Here is a 27,762-nt window from a genome sequence, read left to right as displayed (position 1 = left end):
AAGGTGGAACGGGAGATCCTCAACATGATGAAGTGGAACGGGAGATTCTCATTGTGATGAGGTGGAACGGGAGATTCTCATCATGATAAGGTGGAACGGGAGATTCTCATGGTGATGAGGTGGAACGGGAGATTCTCATCATGATGTGGTGGAACGGGAGATTCTCATGGTGATGAGGTGGAACGGGAGATTCTCATCATGATGTGGTGGAACGGGAGATTCTCATGGTGATGAGGTGGAACGGGAGATTCTCATTGTGATGACGTGGGACTGGAGATTCTCATGGTGATGCGGTGGAACGGGAGATTCTCGTGGTGATGTGATGGAACGGGAGATTCTCATGGTGATGAGGTAGAACGGGAGATTCTCATCATGATAAGGTGGAACGGGAGATCCTCAACATGATGAAGTGGAACGGGAGATTCTCATTGTGATGAGGTGGGACTGGAGATTCTCATGGTGATGAGGTGGAACGGGATATTCTCATGGTGATGAGATGGAACGGGAGATTCTCATCATGATGAGGTGGAACGGGAGATTCTCATCAATGGGAGATTCTCATCATGATGAGGTGGAACGGGAGATTCTCATGGTGATGAGGTGGAACGGGAGATTCTCATCATGATGTGGTGGAACGGGAGATTCTCATGATGTGGTGGAACGGGAGATTCTCATCATGATGTGGTGGAACGGGAGATTCTCATCATGATGAGGTGGAACGGGAGATTCTCATGGTGATGAGGTGGAACGGGAGATTCTCATGGTGATGTGGTGGAACGGGAGATTCTCATCATGATGTGGTGGAACGGGAGATTCTCATGATGTGGTGGAACGGGAGACTCTCATCATGATGTGGTGGAACGGGAGATTCTCATCATGATGAGGTGGAACGGGAGATTCTCATCATGATGAGGTGGAATGGGAGATTCTCATGGTGATGAGGTGGAACGGGATATTCTCATGGTGATGAGATGGAACGGGAGATTCTCATCATGATGTGGTGGAACGGGAGATTCTCAGAATGTGGAGGAACGGGAGATTCTCATCATGATGAGGTGGAACAGGAGATTCTCATCAATGGGAGATTCTCATCATGATGAGGTGGAACGGGATAGTCTCATGGTGATGAGGTGGAACGGGAGATTCTCATCATGATGAGGTGGAACGGGAGATTCTCATCATGACGTGGTGGAACGGGAGATTCTCATTGTGATGAGGTGGGACGGGAGATTCTCATGATGAGGCGGAACGGGAGATTCTCATCATGATAAGGTGGAACGGGAGATTCTCATGGTGATGTGGTGGAATGGGAGATTCTCATCATGATGTGGTGGAACGGGAGATTCTCATGGTGATGAGGTAGAACGGGAGATTCTCATCATGATAAGGTGGAACGGGAGATCCTCAACATGATGAAGTGGAACGGGAGATTCTCATTGTGATGAGGTGGGACTGGAGATTCTCATCATGATGTGGTGGAACGGGAGATTCTCATGGTGATGAGGTGGAACGGGAGATTCTCATCATGATGTGGTGGAACGGGAGATTCTCATGGTGATGAGGTGGAACGGGAGATTCTCATTGTGATGCGGTTGAACAGGAGATTCTCATGGTGATGTGATGGAACGGGAGATTCTCATGCTGTGGTGGAATGGGAGATGCTCATCATGATGAGTTGGAATGGGAGATTCTCATGATGATGATGAGGTGTAACGGGAGATTCTCATCATGATGTGGTGTAACGGGAGATTCTCGTTGTGATGAGGTGGAACGGGAGATTCTCATTGTGATGAGGCGGAACGGGAGATTCTCATCATGATAAGGTGGAACGGGAGATTCTCATGGTGATGTGGTGGAACGGGAGATTCTCATCATGATGTGGTGGAACGGGAGATTCTCATGGTGATGAGGTAGAACGGGAGATTCTCATCATGATAAGGTGGAACGGGAGATTCTCATCATGATGTGGTGTAACGGGAGATTCTCATTGTGATGAGGTGGAACGGGAGATTCTCATTGTGATGAGGCGGAACGGGAGATTCTCATCATGATAAGGTGGAACGGGAGATTCTCATGGTGATGTGGTGGAACGGGAGATTCTCATCATGATGTGGTGGAACGGGAGATTCTCATGGTGATGAGGTAGAACGGGAGATTCTCATCATGATAAGGTGGAACGGGAGATCCTCAACATGATGAAGTGGAACGGGAGATTCTCATTGTGATGAGGTGGGACTGGAGATTCTCATTGTGATGAGGTGGAACGGGAGATTCTCATTGTGATGAGGCCGAACGGGAGATTCTCATCATGATAAGGTGGAACGGGAGAATCTCATGGTGATGAGGTAGAACGGGAGATTCTCATCATGATAAGGTGGAACGGGAGATCCTCAACATGATGAGGTGGGACTGGAGATTCTCATGGTGATGAGGTGGAACGGGATATTCTCATGGTGATGAGATGGAACGGGAGATTCTCATCATGATGAGGTGGAACGGGAGATTCTCATCAATGGGAGATTCTCATCATGATGAGGTGGAACGGGATATTCTCATGGTGATGAGGTGGAACGGGAGATTCTCATCATGATGAGGTGGAACGGGAGATTCTCATCAATGGGAGATTCTCATCATCAGGAGGTGGAACGGGATATTCTCATGGTGATGAGGTGGAACGGGAGATTCTCATCATGATGAGGTGGAACGGGAGATTCTCATCATGACGTGGTGGAACGGGAGATTCTCATTGTGATGAGGTGGGACGGGAGATTCTCATGATGAGGTGGAACGGGAGATTCTCATCATGGTAAGGTGGAAAGGGAGATTCTCATGGTGATGTGGTGGAAAGGGAGATTCTCATCATGACGTGGTGGAACGGGAGATTCTCATTGTGATGAGGTGGGACGGGAGATTCTCATGATGAGGTGGAACGGGAGATTCTCATCATGATAAGGTGGAACGGGAGATTCTCATGGTGATGAGGTGGAACGGGAGATTCTCATCATGATGTGGTGGAACGGGAGATTCTCATGGTGATGAGGTGGAACGGGAGATTCTCATCATGATGTGGTGGAACGGGAGATTCTCATGGTGATGAGGTGGAACGGGAGATTCTCATTGTGATGACGTGGGACTGGAGATTCTCATGGTGATGCGGTGGAACGGGAGATTCTCATGGTGATGTGATGGAACGGGAGATTCTCATGGTGATGTGGTGGAACGGGAGATTCTCATCATGATAAGGTGGAACGGGAGATCCTCAACATGATGAAGTGGAACGGGAGATTCTCATTGTGATGAGGTGGAACGGGAGATTCTCATCATGATAAGGTGGAACGGGAGATTCTCATGGTGATGAGGTGGAACGGGAGATTCTCATCATGATGTGGTGGAACGGGAGATTCTCATGGTGATGAGGTGGAACGGGAGATTCTCATCATGATGTGGTGGAACGGGAGATTCTCATGGTGATGAGGTGGAACGGGAGATTCTCATTGTGATGACGTGGGACTGGAGATTCTCATGGTGATGCGGTGGAACGGGAGATTCTCATGGTGATGTGATGGAACGGGAGATTCTCATGGTGATGAGGTAGAACGGGAGATTCTCATCATGATAAGGTGGAACGGGAGATCCTCAACATGATGAAGTGGAACGGGAGATTCTCATTGTGATGAGGTGGGACTGGAGATTCTCATGGTGATGAGGTGGAACGGGATATTCTCATGGTGATGAGATGGAACGGGAGATTCTCATCATGATGAGGTGGAACGGGAGATTCTCATCAATGGGAGATTCTCATCATGATGAGGTGGAACGGGAGATTCTCATGGTGATGAGGTGGAACGGGAGATTCTCATCATGATGTGGTGGAACGGGAGATTCTCATGATGTGGTGGAACGGGAGATTCTCATCATGATGAGGTGGAACGGGAGATTCTCATGGTGATGAGGTGGAACGGGAGATTCTCATGGTGATGTGGTGGAACGGAGATTCTCATCATGATGTGGTGGAACGGGAGATTCTCATGATGTGGTGGAACGGGAGACTCTCATCATGATGTGGTGGAACGGGAGATTCTCATCATGATGAGGTGGAACGGGGAGATTCTCATCATGATGAGGTGGAATGGGAGATTCTCATGGTGATGAGGTGGAACGGGATATTCTCATGGTGATGAGATGGAACGGGAGATTCTCATCATGATGTGGTGGAACGGGAGATTCTCAGAATGTGGAGGAACGGGAGATTCTCATCATGATGAGGTGGAACAGGAGATTCTCATCAATGGGAGATTCTCATCATGATGAGGTGGAACGGGATAGTCTCATGGTGATGAGGTGGAACGGGAGATTCTCATCATGATGAGGTGGAACGGGAGATTCTCATCCTGACGTGGTGGAACGGGAGATTCTCATTGTGATGAGGTGGGACGGGAGATTCTCATGATGAGGCGGAACGGGAGATTCTCATCATGATAAGGTGGAACGGGAGATTCTCATGGTGATGTGGTGGAATGGGAGATTCTCATCATGATGTGGTGGAACGGGAGATTCTCATGGTGATGAGGTAGAACGGGAGATTCTCATCATGATAAGGTGGAACGGGAGATCCTCAACATGATGAAGTGGAACGGGAGATTCTCATTGTGATGAGGTGGGACTGGAGATTCTCATCATGATGTGGTGGAACGGGAGATTCTCATGGTGATGAGGTGGAACGGGAGATTCTCATCATGATGTGGTGGAACGGGAGATTCTCATGGTGATGAGGTGGAACGGGAGATTCTCATTGTGATGAGGTGGGACTGGAGATTCTCATCATGATGTGGTGGAACGGGAGATTCTCATGGTGATGAGGTAGAACGGGAGATTCTCATCATGATAAGGTGGAACGGGAGATCCTCAACATGATGAAGTGGAACGGGAGATTCTCATTGTGATGAGGTGGGACTGGAGATTCTCATGGTGATGAGGTGGAACGGGATATTCTCATGGTGATGAGATGGAACGGGAGATTCTCATCATGATGAGGTGGAACGGGAGAATATCATCAATGGGAGATTCTCATCATGATGAGGTGGAACGGGATATTCTCATGGTGATGAGGTGGAACGGGAGATTCTCATCATGATGAGGTGGAACGGGAGATTCTCATCATGACGTGGTGGAACGGGAGATTCTCATTGTGATGAGGTGGGACGGGAGATTCTCATGGTGATGTGGTGGAACGGGAGATTCTCATCATGATGTGGTGGAACGGGAGATTCTCATGGTGATGAGGTAGAACGGGAGATTCTCATCATGATAAGGTGGAACGGGAGATCCTCAACATGATGAAGTGGAACGGGAGATTCTCATTGTGATGTGGTGGAATGGGAGATTCTAATCATGATAAGGTGGAATGGGAGATTCTCATGGTGATGTGATGGAACGGGAGATTCTCATGGTGATGTGGTGGAACGGGAGATTCTCATCATGATAAGGTGGAACGGGAGATTCTCATGGTGATGTGGTGGAACGGGAGATGCTCATCATGATGAGTTGGAATGGGAGATTCTCATGATGATGATGAGGTGTAACGGGAGATTCTCATCATGATGTGGTGTAACGGGAGATTCTCATTGTGATGAGGTGGAACGGGAGATTCTCATTGTGATGAGGCGGAACGGGAGATTCTCATGGTGATGTGGTGGAACGGGAGATTCTCATGGTGATGTGGTGGAACGGGAGATTCTCATCATAATGAGGTGGAACAGGAGATTCTCATGGTGATGAGGTGGAACTGGAGATTCTCATCATGATGTGGTGGAACGGAAGATTCTCAACATGATGAGGTGGAACAGGAGATCCTCAACATGATGTGGTGGAACAGGAGATTCTCATGGAGATCTGAGGAAACGGGAGATTCTCATCATGATGAGGTGGAACGGGAGATTCTCATGGTGATGTGATGAAATGGGAGATTCTCATCATGATGAGGTGGAACGGGAGATTCTCATCATGACGTGGTGGAAGGGGAGATTCTTATCATGATAAGGTGGTGGAATGGGAGATTCTCATGGTGATGAGGTAGAACGGGAGATTCTCATCATGATGAGGTGGAACGGGAGATTCTCATCATGATCTGGTGGAATGGGAGATTCTCATGGTGATGCGGTGGAACGGGAGATTCTCATCATGATGAGGTGGAACGGGAGATTCTCATGGTGATGAGGTGGAACGGGAAAGTCTCATGGTGATGAGGTGGAACAGGAGATTCTCATCATGATAAGGTGGAACGGAAGATTCTCATGGTGATGAGGTGGAACGGGAGATTCTCATCATGATGTGGTGGAACGGGAGATTCTCATGGTGATGTGGTGGAACGGGAGATTCTCATGGGGATGCGGTGGAACGGGAGATTCTCATCATGATGAGGTGGAACGGGAGATTCTCATGGTGATGCGGTGGAACGGGAAAGTCTCATGGTGATGAGGTGGGACGGGAGATTCTCATCATGATAAGGTGGAACGGAAGATTGTCATGGTGATGAGGTGGAACGGGAGATTCTCATCATGATGTGGTGGAACGGGAGATTCTCATGATGTGGTGGAACGGGAGATTCTCACGATGATGTGGTTTAAGGGGAGATTCTCAGAATGTGGTGGAACGGTAGAATTTCATGATGTGGTGGAACGGGAGAATCTCATCATGATGAGGTGGAACGGGAGATTCTCAGAATGTGGTGGAACGGGAGAATTTCATGATGTGGTGGAACAGGAGATTCTCATGGTGATGCAGTGGAACGGGAGATTCTCATGGTCATATTATGGAACTGGAGATTCTTATCATGATCTGGTGGAATGGGAGATTCTGATCATGATGACGTGGAACGGGAGATTATCATCATGATGTGGTGTAACAGGAGATTCTCATTGTGATGAGGTGGAACGGGAGATTCTCATGGTGATGAGGTGGAACGGGAGATTCTCATGGTGATGTGGTGGAACGGGAGATTCTCATCATAATGAGGTGGAACAGGAGATTCTCATGGTGATGAGGTGGAACTGGAGATTCTCATCATGATGTGGTGGAACGGAAGATTCTCAACATGATGAGGTGGAACGGGAGATCCTCAACATGATGTGGTGGAACAGGAGATTCTCATGGAGATCTGAGGAAACGGGAGATTCTCATCATGATGAGGTGGAACGGGAGATTCTCATGGCGATGTGATGAATGGGAGATTCTCATCATGATGAGGTGGAACGGGAGATTCTCATCATGACGTGGTGGAACGGGAGATTCTTATCATGATAAGGTGGTGGAATGGGAGATTCTCATGGTGATGAGGTAGAACGGGAGATTCTCATCATGATGAGGCAGAATGGGAGATTCTCATCATGATATGGTGGAATGGGAGATTCTCATGGTGATGCGGTGGAACGGGAGATTCTCACGATGATGTGGAACGGGAGATTCTCAGAATGTGGTGGAATGGGAGAATTTCATGATGTGGTGGAACGGGAGATTCTCATTATGATGAGGTGGAACGGGAGATTCTCATCAACGGGAGATTCTCATCATGATGAGGTGGAACGGGATATTCTCATGGTGATGAGGTGGAACGGGAGATTCTCATGGTGATGAGGTGGAACGGGAGATTCTCATGGTTATGTGGTGGAACGGGAGATTCTCATGGTGATGTTGTGGAACGGGAGATTGTCATCATGACGTGGTGGAACGGTAGATTCTCATCATGATAAGGTGGAACGGGAAATTCTCATGGTGATGTGGTGGAATGGGAGATTCTAATCATGATAAGGTGGAATGGGAGATTCTCATGGTGATAAGGTGGAACGGAAGATTCTCATCATGATGAGGTATAACAGGAGATTCTAATCACGATAAGGTGGAACGGGAGACTTTCATGGTTATGTGGTGGAATGAGATTCTCATGGTGATGTTGTGGAACGGGAGATTTTCATGTTGATAACGTGGAATGGGAGATTCTCATGGTGATGAGGTGGAACGGAAGATTCTCACCATGATAAGGTGGAACGGGAGATTCTCATGATGTGGTGGAACAGGAGATTCTCACGATGATGTGGTTTGACAGGAGATTCTCATCATGATGAGGTGGAACGGGAGATTCTCATGGTGATGAGGTGGAACGGGAGGTTCTCATTCTGATGTGGTGGGACGGGAGATTCTCATCATGATAAGGTGGAACGGAAGATTCTCATGGTGATGAGGTGGAATGGGAGATTCTCATTATGATAACGTGGAACAGGAAATTTTCATGGTTATGTGGTGGAACGAGATTCTCATGGTGATGTTGTGGAACGGGAGATTTTCATGTTGATGAGGTGGAATGGGAGATTCTCATGGTGATGAGGTGGAAAGGGAGACTTTCATGGTCATGTGGTGGAATGAGATTCTCATCATGATGTGGTGGAACGGGAGATTCTAAACATGATAAGGTAGAATGGGAGATTCTCATGGTGATGAGGTGGAACGGGAGATTCTCATCATGATGTGGTGGAACGGGAGATTCTAAACATGATAAAGTAGAATGGGAGATTCTCATGGTGATGAGGTGGAACGGGAGATTCTCATCATGATGAGGTGGAATGGGAGATTCTCATGGTGATGAGGTGGAACGGGAGATTCTCATCATGATGAGGTGGAACGGGAGATTTTCATCATGATGTGGTGGAACGGGAGATTCTCATGGTGATGAGGTGGAACGGGAGATTCTCATTGTGATGAGGTGGAACGGGAGATTCTCATGATGAGGCGGAACGGGAGATTCTCATCATGATGAGGTGGAACGGGAGATTCTCATGGTGATGAGGTGGAACGGGAGATTCTCATCATGATGAGGTGGAATGGGAGATTCTCATGGTGATGAGGTGGAACGGGATATTCTCATGGTGATGAGATGGAACGGGAGATTCTCATCATGATGTGGTGGAACGGGAGATTCTCAGAATGTGGTGCAACGGGACATTCTCATCATGATGAGGTGGAACGGGAGATTCTCATCAATGGGAGATTCTCATCATGATGAGTTGCAACGGGATATTCTCATGGTGATGAGGTGGAACGGGAGATTCTCATGGTGATGTGGTGGAACGGGAGATTCTCATCATGATGTGGCGGAACGGGAGATTCTCACGATGATGTGGTTTTACAGGAGATTCTCAGCATGTGGAGGAACGGGAGATTTTCATGAGGTGTTGGAACTGGAGATTCTCATCATGATGAGGTGGAACGGGAGATTCTCATGGTGATGAGGTGGAACGGGAGATTCTCATCATGATGAGGTGGAACGGGAGATTCTCATCATGATAACGTGGAATGGGAGATTCTCATGGTGATGTGGTGGAACGGGAGATTCTCATCATGATGTGGTGGAACGGGAGATCCTCAGAATGTGGTGGAATGGGAGATTCTCATTATGATGAGGTGGAACGGGAGATTCTCATGGTGATGAGGTGGAACGGGAGATTCTCATTGTGATGAGGTGGAACGGGAGATTCTCATTGTGATGAGGTGGGACGGGAGATTCTCATGATGAGGCGGAACGGGAGATTCTCATCAATGGGAGATTCTCATCATGATGAGGTGGAACGGGATATTCTCATGGTGATGAGGTGGAATGGGAGATTCTCATCATGATGAGGTGGAACGGGAGATTCTCATGTTGATGTGGTGGAACGGGAGATTCTCATCATGACAAGGTGGAATGGGAGATTCTCATGGTGATGAGGTCGAACGGGAGATTCTCATCATGATAAGGTGGAACGGGATATTCTCATGGTGATGAGGTGGAACGGGATATTCTCATTGGTTCTGTGGTGGAACGGGATATTCTCATCATGATGAGGTGGAACGGGATATTCTCATGGTGATGAGGTGGAATGGGATATTCTCATCATGATAAGGTGGAACGGGAGATTCTCATGGTGATGTGGTGGAACGGGAGATGCTCATCATGATGAGTTGGAATGGGAGATTGTCATGATGATGATGAGGTGTAACGGGAGATTCTCATCATGATGTGGTGTAACGGGAGATTCTCATTGTGATGAGGTGGAACGGGAGATTCTCATTGTGATGAGGCGGAACGGGAGATTCTCATGGTGATGAGGTGGAACGGGAGATTCTCATGGTGATGTGGTGGAACGGGAGATTATCATCATGATGTGGTGTAACAGGAGATTCTCATTGTGATGAGGTGGAACGGGAGATTCTCATGGTGATGAGGTGGAACGGGAGATTCTCATGGTGATGTGGTGGAACGGGAGATTCTCATCATGATGTGGTGGAACGGAAGATTCTCAACATGATGAGGTGGAACGGGAGATCCTCAACATGATGTGGTGGAACAGGAGATTCTCATGGAGATCTGAGGAAACGGGAGATTCTCATCATGATGAGGTGGAACGGGAGATTCTCATCATGATGTGGTGGAAGGGGAGATTCTTATCATGATAAGGTGGTGGAATGGGAGATTCTCATGGTGATGAGGTAGAACGGGAGATTCTCATCATGATGAGGCGGAACGGGAGATTCTCATCATGATCTGGTGGAATGGGAGATTCTCATGGTGATGCGGTAGAACGGGAGATTCTCATCATGATGAGGTGGAACGGGAGATTCTCATGGTTTTGCGGTGGAACGGGAAAGTCTCATGGTGATGAGGTGGAACGGAAGATTCTCATGGTGATGAGGTGGAACGGGAGATTCTCATGGTGATGTGGTGGAACGGGAGATTCTCATGGGGATGCGGTGGAACGGGAGATTCTCATCATGATGAGGTGGAACGGGAGATTCTCATGGTGATGCGGTGGAACGGGAAAGTCTCATGGTGATGAGGTGGGACGGGAGATTCTCATCATGATAAGGTGGAACGGAAGATTCTCATGGTGATGAGGTGGAACGGGAGATTCTCATCATCATGTGGTGGAACGGGAGATTCTCACGATGATGTGGTTTAAGGGGAGATTCTCAGAATGTGGTGGAACGGTAGAATTTCATGATGTGGTGGAACGGGAGAATCTCATCATGATGAGGTGGAACGGGAGATTCTCAGAATGTGGTGGAACGGGAGAATTTCATGATGTGGTGGAACGGGAGATTCTCATCATGATGAGGTGGAACGAGAGATTCTCATCATGATGAGGTGGAACGGGAGAGTCTCATAGTGATGCGGTGGAACGGGAGATTCTCATCATGAGAAGGTGGAACAGGAGATTCTCATGGTGATGCAGTGGAACGGGAGATTCTCATGGTCATATTATGGAACTGGAGATTCTTATCATGATCTGGTGGAATGGGAGATTCTGATCATGATGACGTGGAATGGGAGATTCTGATCATGATGACGTGGAATGGGAGATTCTGATCATGACAAGGTGGAATGGAAGATTCTCATGGTTATGTGGTGGAACGGGATATTCTCGTGGTGATGAGGTGGAACGGGAGATTGTCATCATGACGTTGTGGAACGGGAGATTCTCATCATGATAAGGTGGAATGGGAGATTCTCACGGTGATAAGGTGGAACGGGAAATTCTCATGGTGATGTGGTGGAATGGGAGATTGATGTTGTGGAACGGGAGATTTTCATGTTGATAACGTGGAATGGGAGCTTCTCATGGTGATGAGGTGGAACGGGAGATTCTCATCAACGGGAGATTCTCATCATGATGAGGTGGAACGGGAGATTCTCATGGTGATGTGATGAAACGGGAGATTCTCATCATGATGAGGTGGAACGGGAGATTCTCATCATGACGTGGTGGAACGGGAGATTCTCATTGTGATGAGGTGGGACGGGAGATTCTCATGATGAGGCGGAACGGGAGATTCTCATCATGATAAGGTGGAACGGGAGATTCTCATCATGACGTGGTGGAAGGGGAGATTCTTATCATGATAAGGTGGTGGAATGGGAGATTCTCATGTTGATGAGGTAGAACGGGAGATTCTCATCATGATAAGGTGGAATGGGAGATCCTCAACATGATGAGGTCGAACGGGAGATTCTCATGATGATTAGGTGGAACGGGAGATTCTCATGGTGATGTGGTTTAACAGGAAATTCTCAGGATGTGGAGGAACGGGAGATTTTCATGATGTGGTGGAACGGGAGATTCTGATCATGATGAGGTGGAACGGGAGATTCTCATCATGATGAGGTGGAACGGGAGATTCTCAAAATGATGTGGTTTAACGGGAGATTCTCATCATGATGTAGTGGAACGGGAGATTCTCATTATGATGAGGTGGAACGGGAGATTCTTATCAACGGGAGATTCTCATCATGATGAGGTGGAACGGGATATTCTCATGGTGATGAGGTGGAACGGGAGATTCTCATGGTGATGAGGTGGAACGGGAGATTCTCATGGTGATGTGGTGGAACGGGAGATTCTCATCATGATAAGGTGGAACAGGAGATTCTCACGATGATGTGGTTTAACAGGAGATTCTCAGAATGTGGTGGAATGGGAGAATTTCATAATGTGGTGGAACGGGAGATTCTCATTATGATGAGGTGGAACGGGAGATTCTCATCAACGGGAGATTCTCATCATGATGAGGTGGAACGGGATATTCTCATTGTGATGAGGTGGAACGGGAGATTCTCATGGTGATGAGGTGGAACGGGAGATTCTCATTATGATGAGGTGGAACGGGAGATTCTCATCAACGGGAGATTCTCATCATGATGAGGTGGAACGGGATATTCTCATGGTGATGAGGTGGAACGGGAGATTCTCATGGTGATGAGGTGGAACGGGAGATTCTCATCATGATGAGGTGGAACGGGAGATTCTCATCATGACGTGGTGGAACGGGAGATTCTCATTGTGATGAGGTGGGACGGGAGATTCTCATGATGAGGCGGAACGGGAGATTCTCATCATGATAAGGTGGAACGGGAGATTCTCATCATGACGTGGTGGAAGGGGAGATTCTTATCATGATAAGGTGGTGGAATGGGAGATTCTCATGTTGATGAGGTAGAACGGGAGATTCTCATCATGATAAGGTGGAATGGGAGATCCTCAACATGATGAGGTCGAACGGGAGATTCTCATGATGATTAGGTGGAACGGGAGATTCTCATGGTGATGTGGTTTAACAGGAAATTCTCAGGATGTGGAGGAACGGGAGATTTTCATGATGTGGTGGAACGGGAGATTCTCATCATGATGAGGTGGAACGGGAGATTCTCACGATGATGTGGTTTAACGGGAGATTCTCATCATGATGTAGTGGAACGGGAGATTCTCATTATGATGAGGTGGAACGGGAGATTCTTATCAACGGGAGATTCTCATCATGATGAGGTGGAACGGGATATTCTCATGGTGATGAGGTGGAACGGGAGATTCTCATGGTGATGAGGTGGAACGGGAGATTCTCATGGTGATGTGGTGGAACGGGAGATTCTCATCATGATAAGGTGGAACAGGAGATTCTCACGATGATGTGGTTTAACAGGAGATTCTCAGAATGTGGTGGAATGGGAGAATTTCATAATGTGGTGGAACGGGAGATTCTCATTATGATGAGGTGGAACGGGAGATTCTCATCAACGGGAGATTCTCATCATGATGAGGTGGAACGGGATATTCTCATTGTGATGAGGTGGAACGGGAGATTCTCATGGTGATGAGGTGGAACGGGAGATTCTCATTATGATGAGGTGGAACGGGAGATTCTCATCAACGGGAGATTCTCATCATGATGAGGTGGAACGGGATATTCTCATGGTGATGAGGTGGAACGGGAGATTCTCATGGTGATGAGGTGGAACGGGAGATTCTCATTATGATGAGGTGGAACGGGAGATTCTCATCAACGGGAGATTCTCATCATGATGAGGTGGAACGGGATATTTTCATGGTGATGAGGTGGAACGGGAGATGCTCATGGTGATGAGGTGGAACGGGAGATTCTCATGGTTATGTGGTGGAATGGGAGATTCTCATGGTGATGTTGTGGAACGGGAGATTGTCATCATGACGTGGTGGAACGGTAGATTCTCATCATGATAAGGTGGAACGGGAGATTCTCACGGTGATGTGGTGGGACGGAAGATTCTCATCATGATAAGGTGGAACGGGAAATTCTCATGGTGATGTGGTGGAACGGAAGATTCTCATCATGATAAGGTGGAACGGGAGATCCTCATCATGATGAGGTATAACAGGAGATTCTAATCATGATAAGGTGGAACGGGAGACTTTCATGGTTATGTGGTGGAATGAGATTCTCATGGTGATGTTGTGGAACGGGAGATTTTCATGTTGATAACGTGGAATGGGAGATTCTCATGGTGATGAGGTGGAACGGAAGATTCTCACCATGATAAGGTGGAACGGGAGATCCTCAACATGATGTGGTGGAACAGGAGATTCTCATGGTGATCTGATGAAACGGGAAATTCTCATCATGATGAGGTGGAACGGGAGATTCTCATGGTGATGTGATGAAACGGGAGATTCTCATCATGATGAGGTGGGACGGGAGATTCTCATGATGAGGCGGAACGGGAGATTCTCATCATGATAAGGTGTAACGGAAGATTGTCATGGTGATGTGGTGGAACGGGAGATTCTCATCATGATGTGGTGGAACGGGAGATTCTCATGATGTGGTGGAACAGGAGATTCTCACGATGATGTGGTTTTACAGGAGATTCTCATCATGATGAGGTGGAACGGGAGATTCTCATGGTGATGAGGTGGAACGGGAGGTTCTCATTCTGATGTGGTGGGACGGGAGATTCTCATCATGATAAGGTGGAACGGAAGATTCTCATGGTGATGAGGTGGAATGGGAGATTCTCATTATGATAAGGTGGAACAGGAAATTTTCATGGTTATGTGGTGGAACGAGATTCTCATGGTGATGTTGTGGAACGGGAGATTTTCATGTTGATAACGTGGAATGGGAGATTCTCATGGTGATGAGGTGGAACGGGAGATTCTCATCATGATAAGGTGGAACAGGAGATTCTCACGATGATGTGGTTTAACAGGAGATTCTCAGAATGTGGTGGAATGGGAGAATTTCATAATGTGGTGGAACGGGAGATTCTCATTATGATGAGGTGGAACGGGAGATTCTCATCAACGGGAGATTCTCATCATGATGAGGTGGAACGGGATATTCTCATTGTGATGAGGTGGAACGGGAGATTCTCATGGTGATGAGGTGGAACGGGAGATTCTCATTATGATGAGGTGGAACGGGAGATTCTCATCAACGGGAGATTCTCATCATGATGAGGTGGAACGGGATATTCTCATGGTGATGAGGTGGAACGGGAGATTCTCATGGTGATGAGGTGGAACGGGAGATTCTCATTATGATGAGGTGGAACGGGAGATTCTCATCAACGGGAGATTCTCATCATGATGAGGTGGAACGGGATATTTTCATGGTGATGAGGTGGAACGGGAGATGCTCATGGTGATGAGGTGGAACGGGAGATTCTCATGGTTATGTGGTGGAATGGGAGATTCTCATGGTGATGTTGTGGAACGGGAGATTGTCATCATGACGTGGTGGAACGGTAGATTCTCATCATGATAAGGTGGAACGGGAGATTCTCACGGTGATGTGGTGGGACGGAAGATTCTCATCATGATAAGGTGGAACGGGAAATTCTCATGGTGATGTGGTGGAATGGGAGATTCTAATCATGATAAGGTGGAATGGGAGATTCTCATGGTGATAAGGTGGAACGGAAGATTCTCATCATGATAAGGTGGAACGGGAGATCCTCATCATGATGAGGTATAACAGGAGATTCTAATCATGATAAGGTGGAACGGGAGACTTTCATGGTTATGTGGTGGAATGAGATTCTCATGGTGATGTTGTGGAACGGGAGATTTTCATGTTGATAACGTGGAATGGGAGATTCTCATGGTGATGAGGTGGAACGGAAGATTCTCACCATGATAAGGTGGAACGGGAGATCCTCAACATGATGTGGTGGAACAGGAGATTCTCATGGTGATCTGATGAAACGGGAAATTCTCATCATGATGAGGTGGAACGGGAGATTCTCATGGTGATGTGATGAAACGGGAGATTCTCATCATGATGAGGTGGGACGGGAGATTCTCATGATGAGGCGGAACGGGAGATTCTCATCATGATAAGGTGTAACGGAAGATTGTCATGGTGATGTGGTGGAACGGGAGATTCTCATCATGATGTGGTGGAACGGGAGATTCTCATGATGTGGTGGAACAGGAGATTCTCACGATGATGTGGTTTTACAGGAGATTCTCATCATGATGAGGTGGAACGGGAGATTCTCATGGTGATGAGGTGGAACGGGAGGTTCTCATTCTGATGTGGTGGGACGGGAGATTCTCATCATGATAAGGTGGAACGGAAGATTCTCATGGTGATGAGGTGGAATGGGAGATTCTCATTATGATAAGGTGGAACAGGAAATTTTCATGGTTATGTGGTGGAACGAGATTCTCATGGTGATGTTGTGGAACGGGAGATTTTCATGTTGATAACGTGGAATGGGAGATTCTCATGGTGATGAGGTGGAACGGAAGATTCTCACCATGATAAGGTGGAACGGGAGATCCTCAACATGATGTGGTGGAACAGGAGATTCTCATGGTGATCTAATGAAACGGGAAATTCTCATCATGATGAGGTGGAACGGGAGATTCTCATGGTGATGTGATGAAACGGGAGATTCTCATCATGATGAGGTGGAACGGGAGATTCTCATTGTGATGAGGTGGGACGGGAGATTCTCATGATGAGGCGGAACGGGAGATTCTCATCATGATAAGGTGGAACGGAAGATTGTTATGATGATGTGGTGGAACGGGAGGTTCTCATTCTGATGAGGTGGAACGGGAGATTCTCATGGTGATGAGGTGGAACGGGAGGTTCTCATTCTGATGTGGTGGGACGGGAGATTCTCATCATGATAAGGTGGAACGGAAGATTCTCATTATGATAAGGTGGAACAGGAAATTTTCATGGTTATGTGGTGGAACGAGATTCTCATGGTGATGTTGTGGAACGGGAGATTTTCATGTTGATGAGGTGGAATGGGAGATTCTCATGGTGATGAGGTGGAACGGGAGACTTTCATGGTCATGTGGTGGAATGAGATTCTCATCATGATGTGGTGGAACGGGAGATTCTAAACATGATAAGGTAGAATGGGAGATTCTCATGGTGATGAGGTGGAATGGGAGATTCTCATCATGATGTGGTGGAACGGGAGATTCTAAACATGATAAAGTAGAATGGGAGATTCTCATGGTGATGACATGGAACGGGAGATTCTCATGGTGATGAGGTGGAACGGGAGATTCTCATCATGATGAGGTGGAACGGGAGATTCTCATCATGATGTGGTGGAACGGGAGATTCTCATGGTGATGAGGTGGAACGGGAGATTCTCATTGTGATGAGGTGGAACGGGAGATTCTCATGATGAGGCGGAACGGGAGATTCTCATCATGATGAGGTGGAATGGGAGATTCTCATTATGATGAGGTGGAACGGGAGATTCTCATGGTGATGAGATGGAACGGGAGATTCTCATCATGATGTGGTGGAACGGGAGATTCTCATGGTGATGAGGTGGAACGGGATATTCTCATGGTGATGAGATGGAACGGGAGATTCTCATCATGATGTGGTGGAACGGGAGATTCTCAGAATGTGGTGGAACGGGAGATTCTCATCATGATGAGGTGGAACGGGAGATTCTCATCAATGGGAGATTCTCATCATGATGAGGTGGAACGGGAGATTCTCATCATGACGTGGTGGAACGGGAGATTCTCATTGTGATGAGGTGGGACGGGAGGTTCTCATGATGAGGCGGAACGGGAGATTCTCATCATGATGAGGTGGAACGGGAGATTCTCATGGTGATGAGGTGGAACGGGAGATTCTCATCATGATGAGGTGGAACGGGAGATTCTCATCATGATAACGTGGAATGGGAGATACTCATGGTTATGTGGTGGTATGGGAGATTCTCATCATGATGAGGTGGAACGGGGGATTCTCATGGTGATGAGGTGGAACGGGAGATTCTCATGGTGATGTGGTGGAACGGGAGATTCTCATCATGATGTGGTGGAACGGGAGATTCTCAGAATGTGGTGGAACGGGAGATTCTCATTATGATGAGGTGGAACGGGAGATTCTCATGGTGATGAGGTGGAACGGGAGATTCTCATCATGATAAGGTGGAATGGGAAATTCTCATGGTGATGAGGTGGAATGGGAGATTCTCATCATGATAAGGTGGAACGGGAGATTCTCATCATGATGATCTAGAATGGGAGATTCTCATTGTGATGTGGTGGAATTGGAGATTCTCATGATGAGGCGGAACAGGAGATTCTCATCATGATGAGGTGGAACGGGAGATTCTGACAATGATGTGATTTAACAGGAGATTCTCAGGATGTGGAGGAACGGGAGATTCTCATGGTGATGAGGTGGAACGGGAGATTCTCATGGTGATGAGGTGGAACGGCAGATTCTCATGGTGATGTGGTGGAACGGGAGATTCTCATGGTGATGAGGTGGAACGGGAGATTCTCATGGTGATGAGGTGGAACGGCAGATTCTCATGGTGATGTGGTGGAACGGGAGATTCTCATTGTGATGAGGTGGGACGGGAGATTCTCATGATGAGGCGGAACGGGAGATTCTCATCATGATAAGGTGGAACGGAAGATTGTCATGATGATGTGGTGGAACGGGAGATTCTCATCATGATGTGGTGGAACGGGAGATTCTCATGATGTGGTGGAACAGGAGATTCTCACGATGATGTGGTTTTACAGGAGATTCTCATCATGATGAGGTGGAACGGGAGATTCTCATGGTGATGAGGTGGAACGGGAGGTTCTCATTCTGATGTGGTGGGACGGGAGATTCTCATCATGATAAGGTGGAACGGAAGATTCTCATGGTGATGAGGTGGAACGGGAGATTCTCATTATGATAAGGTGGAACAGGAAATTTTCATGGTTATGTGGTGGAACGAGATTCTCATGGTGATGTTGTGGAACGGGAGATTTTCATGTTGATGAGGTGGAATGGGAGATTCTCATGGTGATGAGGTGGAACGGGAGACTTTCATGGTCATGTGGTGGAATGAGATTCTCATCATGATGTGGTGGAACGGGAGATTCTAAACATGATAAGGTAGAATGGGAGATTCTCATGGTGATGAGGTGGAATGGGAGATTCTCATCATGATGTGGTGGAACGGGAGATTCTAAACATGATAAAGTAGAATGGGAGATTCTCATGGTGATGACATGGAACGGGAGATTCTCATGGTGATGAGGTGGAACGGGAGATTCTCATCATGATGAGGTGGAACGGGAGATTCTCATCATGATGTGGTGGAACGGGAGATTCTCATGGTGATGAGGTGGAACGGGAGATTCTCATTGTGATGAGGTGGAACGGGAGATTCTCATGATGAGGCGGAACGGGAGATTCTCATCATGATGAGGTGGAATGGGAGATTCTCATGGTGATGAGGTGGAATGGGATATTCTCATGATGAGGCGGAACGGGAGATTCTCATCATGATGAGGTGGAATGGGAGATTCTCATGGTGATGAGGTGGAACGGGATATTCTCATGGTGATGAGATGGAACGGGAGATTCTCATCATGATGTGGTGGAACGGGAGATTCTCAGAATGTGGTGGAACGGGAGATTCTCATCATGATGAGGTGGAACGGGAGATTCTCATCAATGGGAGATTCTCATCATGATGAGGTGGAACGGGAGATTCTCATCATGACGTGGTGGAACGGGAGATTCTCATTGTGATGAGGTGGGACGGGAGGTTCTCATGATGAGGCGGAACGGGAGATTCTCATCATGATGAGGTGGAACGGGAGATTCTCATGGTGATGAGGTGGAACGGGAGATTCTCATCATGATGAGGTGGAACGGGAGATTCTCATCATGATAACGTGGAATGGGAGATACTCATGGTTATGTGGTGGTATGGGAGATTCTCATCATGATGAGGTGGAACGGGGGATTCTCATGGTGATGAGGTGGAACGGGAGATTCTCATGGTGATGTGGTGGAACGGGAGATTCTCATCATGATGTGGTGGAACGGGAGATTCTCAGAATGTGGTGGAACGGGAGATTCTCATTATGATGAGGTGGAACGGGAGATTCTCATGGTGATGAGGTGGAACGGGAGATTCTCATCATGATAAGGTGGAATGGGAAATTCTCATGGTGATGAGGTGGAATGGGAGATTCTCATCATGATAAGGTGGAACGGGAGATTCTCATCATGATGATCTAGAATGGGAGATTCTCATTGTGATGTGGTGGAATTGGAGATTCTCATGATGAGGCGGAACAGGAGATTCTCATCATGATGAGGTGGAACGGGAGATTCTGACAATGATGTGATTTAACAGGAGATTCTCAGGATGTGGAGGAACGGGAGATTTTCATGATGTGGTGGAACGGGAGATTCTCATGGTGATGAGGTGGAACGGGAGATTCTCATGGTGATGAGGTGGAACGGCAGATTCTCATGGTGATGTGGTGGAACGGCAGATTCTCATGGTGATGTGGTGGAACGGCAGATTCTCATGATGTGGTGGAACGGGAGATTCAATTCAATTCAATTCAACTTTATTTATATAGCGTCAAATCACGGCAATGCCATCTCAAGACGCTTTACAGACAGAGGGGAAAACATAATGAAGGCCAATTCATAACAGCCTACATAAGGAAACCAACAGATTGAGTTGAGTCCAACTCAATCTCCCATCCTGAGCAAGCACACTGGCAACAGTGGGAAGGAAAAAACTCCCTTTTAACAGGAAGGAAACCTCCGGCAGAACCCGGCTCAGGACAGGCAGCCATCTGCCTCTGCTGTGAGATTCTCACGATGAAATGGTTTAACGTGAGATTGTTATGATGTGGTGGAACGGCAGATTCTCATCATGATGTGGTGGAACGGCAGATTCTCATCATGATGAGGTGGAACGGGAGATTCTCATGGTGATGAGGTGGAACGGGAGATTCTCATCATGATGAGGTGGAACGGGAGATTCTCATGGTGATGCGGTGGAACGGGAAATTCTCATGGTGATGGGATGGAACGGGAGATTCTCATCATGATAAGGTGGAATGGGAGATTCTCATCATGATAAGGTGGAACGGGAGATTCTCATGGTGATGAGGTGGAACGGCAGATTCTCATCATGATAAGGTGGAATGGGAGATTCTAAACATGATAAGGTAGAACGGGAAATTCTCATGGTTATGAGGTGGAACGGGAGATTCTCATCATGATAAGGTGGAATGAGAGATTCTCATCATGATGAGGTGGAACGGGAGATTCTCATGGTGATGTGGTGGAACGGGAGATTCTCATGGTGATGTGGTGGAACGGGAGATTCTCATGATGTGGTGGAACGGGAGATTCTCATGGTGATGTGGTGGAACGGGAGATTCTCATGATGAGGTGGAACGGGAGATTCTCATCATGATGAGGTGGAACGGGAGATTCTCATGGTGATGTGGTGGAACGGGAGATTCTCATGATGTGGTGGAACGTGAGATTCTCATGGTGATGAGGTGGAACGGGAGATTCTCATGGTGATGTGGTGGAACGGGAGATTCTCATGGTGATGTGGTGCAACGGGAGATTCTCATGATGTGGTGGAACGTGAGATTCTCATGGTGATGTGGTGGAACGGGAGATTCTCATGGTGATGTGGTGGAACGGGAGATTCTCATGATGTGGTGGAACGTGAGATTCTCATGGTGATGTGGTGGAACGGGACATTGTCATCATGGAAGTGCAACAACTGTGTGATATTTTATTTTAATAAAAAATCTCTGATGAATGTTTACAACTCATTTATTAACCAAATAAAATGATCAGTAAGGACATTCTGAACTAAAGTCCAGCTATCAGCCCTCAATCCAAGAAAATTACCTCAATAAGAAAACAGGTTCATTCAGAGGAGTTTATCACCAAGAATATACTGTGTTCTGGTACAAAGCAGTATGAAAATGCAGAAGAAACTTATGGAAGAGTAAATTTTAGGTGCTCATGTGTTTCACCCGACAGACAAAATGTTTTCTGGATATGCAGTGTTGGTGAAATAGAACAATGTTCATTACTGTGAACTCTTATGTCCACATGTCATCATGTCTCGATCAAACCAATAAATGTCTGTTGTTTAACAGTTAACAGCTGAAGTGGGGAGGGTTTACCTGGAGAGAAATGATGACGTGGTGGCTGGCGGAAACACAACACTGCTGTCATCTCATCATGGTCTGACGGGTGGATGTACTCAAATATACTGTTCCCTGTTAGCTCCACCTGCAATACACACCTTTCTTCTAATCAACATGACAAACCTTATTTTAATTTACTCCAAATCATTTGTTTAGATAGAATAAGAGGGGTTGAGGTCTTACCTGGGACAAGCCAAGGTGCACTGACGCTGTTTCTGAGATGTAAATTATTTTTCCATCAGAGGCAACAACAAAGACAAATCCATCTAAAGTCTGAGAAAGAAGAGTAAACAAGAGTTAGTAAAGCTTCGACCTCCGTTCCAGTCCTCCCAGAAACACGTACAGTATCCTGAAACCTCTGTGACCTCAGTACAACTTCAGAGGCAGCAGGAGCATCTGACCACTAGCAATAGTTTATAATCAGGCTGATCATGATTTGGTTTCCTAACTGACCTGAGGATGAGGAATAACTGATGTTAACTCACCTCGGACTGGTTCATATGTTGTCACCAAGGCCAGGATCTACTAAAGGTTTACCTGCACTAAAACTTGCAAGGTCATTGCACACACAATAATGTAAAAGCTCATTTACTAACAGCACGCATTGATGGTTGCGTCTGTTAAAGGTGTAAAATAGCGTGTTTCTATCCAGCTAATAAGTCTGTCGCGATAAATATGCACTATTTTCATAGTATTCTTGTGTTGAATTTAACATATTTCCTATTTAACACATTTCAAAAGGATGTAAAAACAGTCTCTGTGTGTAATTCAGCACATGGCTGCAGTTATTGTCACCAGAAGGAGATGTGGAAACAAAGCAAGGAGATGCAGAGAACGTCGTTTCCACGCTGGTGGGAATATTTCTGGGATGAAGGAAGAAACGACCATAAGAACATCTTGCTCATCCAGCATGTTGGAGCTGTTGGAGGAACTAGGGATGGATGTGGAGAGGAGTCATGCATTCCTGCAGGTGACAGATGTGCTGACCAAGTCGCCGGATGGTTGGAGTGACGAGGTTTCCACTCTGCAGCCATACAGTTTTTTTCCATTGGTTGTATTTCTGAGAGTAACGGAGAAAGTGATGTCCGTGTGCAAAATATCTTAAGTCAGAGCAAGATACTTTTATTTTGAAAAAACTCTTCTGTTCTCTGAACTGTGAGCTGATGAGTTTTCAGTTCTCTGTCATAAACTGCAGGTCCATCATCCTGAAGGTACATCATTCTGCAGGTCCATCACCCTGCAGGTCCATTACCCTGCAGGTCCATCACCCTGCAGGTCCATCATCCTGAAGGTACATCATCCTGAAGGTACATCATTCTGCAGGTCCATCACCCTGCAGGTCCATTACCCTGCAGGTCCATCACCCTGCAGGTCCATCATCCTGAAGGTACATCATCCTGAAGGTACATCATTCTGCAGGTCCATCACCCTGCAGGTCCATTACCCTGCAGGTCCATCACCCTGCAGGTCCATCACCCTGAAGGTCCATCATTCTGCAGGTCCATCATTCTGCAGGTCCATCATTCTGCAGGTCCATCATTCTGCAGGTCCATCACCCTGAAAGGTCCATCATTCTGCCGGTCCATCACCCTGAAGGTCCATCATTCTGCAGGTCCATCACCCTGCAGGTCCATCACCCTGCAGGTCGATTAACCAGCAGGTCCATCACCCTGAAGGTCCATTACCCTGCAGGTCCATCATCCTGAAGGTCCATCATTCTGCAGGTCCATCACCCTGAAGGTCCATTACCCTGCAGGTCCATCATCCTGAAGGTCCATCATTCTGCAGGTCCATTACCCTGCAGGTCCATCACCCTGCAGGTCCATCACTCTGCAGGTCCATCACTCTGCAGGTCCATCACCCTGCAGGTCCATCACCCTGCAGGTCCATCACCCTGCAGGTCCATCACCCTGAAGGCCCATCATTCTGCAGGTCCATCACCCTGAAGGTCCATCATTCTGCAGGTCCATCACCCTGCAGGTCGATTAACCAGCAGGTCCATCACCCTGAAGGTCCATTACCCTGCAGGTCCATCATCCTGAAGGTCCATCATTCTGCAGGTCCATTACCCTGCAGGTCCATCACCCTGCAGGTCCATCACTCTGCAGGTCCATCACTCTGCAGGTCCATCACCCTGCAGGTCCATCACCCTGAAGGTCCATTACCCTGCAGGTCCATCACCCTGAAGGCCCATCATTCTGCAGGTCCATCACCCTGAAGGTCCATCATTCTGCAGGTCCATCATTCTGCAGGTCCATCACCCTGAAGGTCCATCATTCTGCAGGTCCATCATTCTGCAGGTCCATCACTCTGCAGGTCCATTACCCTGCAGGTCCATCACCCTGCAGGTCCATCACTCTGCAGGTCCATCACCCTGAAGGTCCATCATTCTGCAGGTCCATCATTCTGCAGGTCCATCACCCTGAAGGTCCATCATTCTGCAGGTCCATCATTCTGCAGGTCCATCACTCTGCAGGTCCATTACCCTGCAGGTCCATCACTCTGCAGGTCCATCACTCTGCAGGTCCATCACCCTGCAGGTCCATCACCCTGAAGGTCCATTACCCTGCAGGTCCATCACCCTGAAGGTCCATTACCCTGCAGGTCCATCACCCTGCAGGTCCATCACTCTGCAGGTCCATCACTCTGCAGGTCCATCACCCTGCAGGTCCATCATCCTGCCGGTCCATCACCCTGAAGGCCCATCATTCTGCAGGTCCATCACCCTGAAGTTCCATCATTCTGCAGTTCCATCATTCTGCAGGTCCATCACCCTGCAGGTCCATCACCCTGCAGGTCCATCATTCTGCAGGTCCATCACTCTGCAGGTCCATCACCCTGAAGTTCCATCATTCTGCAGGTCCATCACCCTGCAGGTCCATCACCCTGCAGGTCCATCATTCTGCAGTACCATCATTCTGCAGGTCCATCACCCTGAAGTTCCATCATTCTGCAGGTCCATCACCCTGCAGGTCCATCACCCTGAAGGTCCATCATTCTGCAGGTCCATCATTCTGCAGGTCCATCACCCTGCAGGTCCATCATTCTGCAGGTCCATCACCCTGCAGGTCCATCACCCTGAAGGTCCATCATTCTGCAGGTCCATCACTCTGCAGGTCCATCACCCTGAAGTTCCATCATTCTGCAGGTCCATCACCCTGCAGGTCCATCACCCTGCAGGTCCATCATTCTGCAGGTCCATCATTCTGCAGGTCCATCACCCTGCAGGTCCATCATTCTGCAGGTCCATCATTCTGCAGGTCCATCACCCTGCAGGTCCATCATTCTGCAGGTCCATCATTCTGCAGGTCCATCACTCTGCAGGTCCATCACCCTGAAGTTCCATCATTCTGCAGGTCCATCACCCTGCAGGTCCATCACCCTGCAGGTCCATCATTCTGCAGTACCATCATTCTGCAGGTCCATCACCCTGAAGTTCCATCATTCTGCAGGTCCATCACCCTGCAGACCCATCACCCTGAAGGTCCATCATTCTGCAGGTCCACCACCCTGCAGGTCCATCACCCTGAAGGTCCATCATTCTGCAGGTCCATCACCCTGAAGGTCCATCATTCTGCAGGTCCATCATTCTGCAGGTCCATCACCCTGCAGGTCCATCACCCTGAAGGTCCATCATTCTGCAGGTCCATCACCCTGAAGGTCCATCATTCTGCAGGTCCATCATTCTTCAGGTCCATCATTCTGCAGGTCCATTACCCTGCAGGTCCATCACCCTGAAGGTCCATCATTCTGCAGGTCCATCACCCTGCAGGTCCATCACCCTGAAGGTCCATCATTCTGCAGGTCCATCACCCTGCAGGTCCATCACCCTGAAGGTCCATCATTCTGCAGGTCCATCACCCTGCAGGTCCATCATTCTAGAGGTCCATCACCCTGCAGGTCCATCATTCTAGAGGTCCATCACCCTGCAGGTCCATCATTCTAGAGGTCCATCACCCTGCAGGTCCATCACTCTGCAGGTCCATCACTCTGCAGCTCCATCACCCTGCAGGTCCATCACTCTGCAGGTCCATCACCCTGCAGGTCCATCACCCTGCAGGTCCATCACTCTGCAGGTCCATCACTCTGCAGGTCCATCACTCTGCAGCTCCATCACCCTGCAGGTCCATCACTCTGCAGGTCCATCACTCTGCAGGTCCATCACCCTGCAGGTCCATCACTCTGCAGGTGCATCACCCTGCAGGTCCATCACTCTGCAGGTCCATCACCCTGCAGGTCCATCACCCTGCAGGTCCATCACTCTGCAGGTGCATCACCCTGCAGGTCCATCACCCTGCAGGTCCATCACCCTGCAGGTCCATCACTCTGCAGGTGCATCACCCTGCAGGTCCATCACCCTGCAGGTCCATCACTCTGCAGGTCCATCACCCTGCAGGTCCATCACCCTGCAGGTCCATCACTCTGCAGGTCCATCACTCTGCAGGTCCATCACTCTGCAGGATGACTCGACCTTTTTACTGTGATGCTACGGTGCTAATCACCACACCATTGTCCAGCTCTGTTCTGTAATTCCCAACTTATCAATGAGAAAGGATTAATAAGATTGTGTGAGTCCACAACTAAACTCTCCAAGTGTTTCTTCATCCATGACGACTGTCACAGCTCGCTAAAGGTGATGTGGGTTTGTTGGTGCATCTATAATTATTGGATGAACAAACACGAAGCACTCTAGTTACAACGATGAAACGTCTTGCGTATGGTTCAGCTCATGATGGTAAAGTCAGCCACTCTAACGGAAACCAGAGGAGAGAGAGTGCACACACTGCAGAGAACGAACCTGCAGGAGGTGGGAGCCCAGATCTCTAGCCAGGCTGTCCAGAGGACTGACCCTTGTCGACTGACCCCATCTTTCTCCCAGACCTGCAGACACAACAAGGCGGCTCATCAGTTCATTCACCATCATCAGCTGGCAGGTCACAACCATCCTCCTGTATAAGGAGACAAACATATACCCCCTTAACATTTTACCCATTATAATATAAACAGTATGTATAACAAATGACTGGAATAAAATAAAATACAAATCAATACTGAATAAATTAATGATTTATAATTAAATTACATTAATAAAATAAAATAAATGGATATATAATAGCACATAAAGCAGGTTTAAGAAAATCAATTAATTTCATAAACACATTTTTTTAAAGTTTAGAATAATTTTACTGCCAGTTTGCATCAATAACTATCAATAACTATTATTAAGATAAAAATCTGTGTGTACAAATAATTCTAAAAGTTAACTCTCATCATACTGTATATGCATTATGCAGAATTCCAATATATTAGTCCCCAAAACAGCTCTTTTAATATTCGGTGTAAACATCAATTTCCACAAAGTGATCAGACCAAACTGATGCAGATCCATCATGGACCCAGTGATAATCTTCAGGAACATGTAACCTGCACCAACCTG

The 27,762-nt window shown here is 47.6% G+C and overlaps 1 protein-coding gene across 1 annotated transcript in view; it reads right to left on the bottom strand.

Annotated features, from left to right (window-relative positions):
* The window catches only part of sim2 (SIM bHLH transcription factor 2), a gene marked incomplete at both ends in the record, with an annotated part of 81,283 nt that overhangs the window by 42,851 nt on the left and 10,670 nt on the right, over positions 1 to 27,762 (bottom strand). Inside the window, 3 exons of the mRNA XM_079247962.1 lie at positions 22,302 to 22,410; positions 22,509 to 22,598; positions 27,124 to 27,206. Of these exons, the coding sequence (XP_079104088.1) occupies positions 22,302 to 22,410; positions 22,509 to 22,598; positions 27,124 to 27,206 (282 nt within the window). The remainder of the gene's footprint in view (positions 1 to 22,301; positions 22,411 to 22,508; positions 22,599 to 27,123; positions 27,207 to 27,762) is intronic.

Source organism: Telmatherina bonti (assembly GCF_933228915.1).
Source record: "Telmatherina bonti genome assembly, chromosome: 10".
Lineage (NCBI taxonomy): Eukaryota > Metazoa > Chordata > Actinopteri > Atheriniformes > Telmatherinidae > Telmatherina > Telmatherina bonti.
The sequence above is the reverse complement of the archived record's forward strand: the minus strand, read 5'-3'. Positions and strand labels throughout refer to the sequence as shown.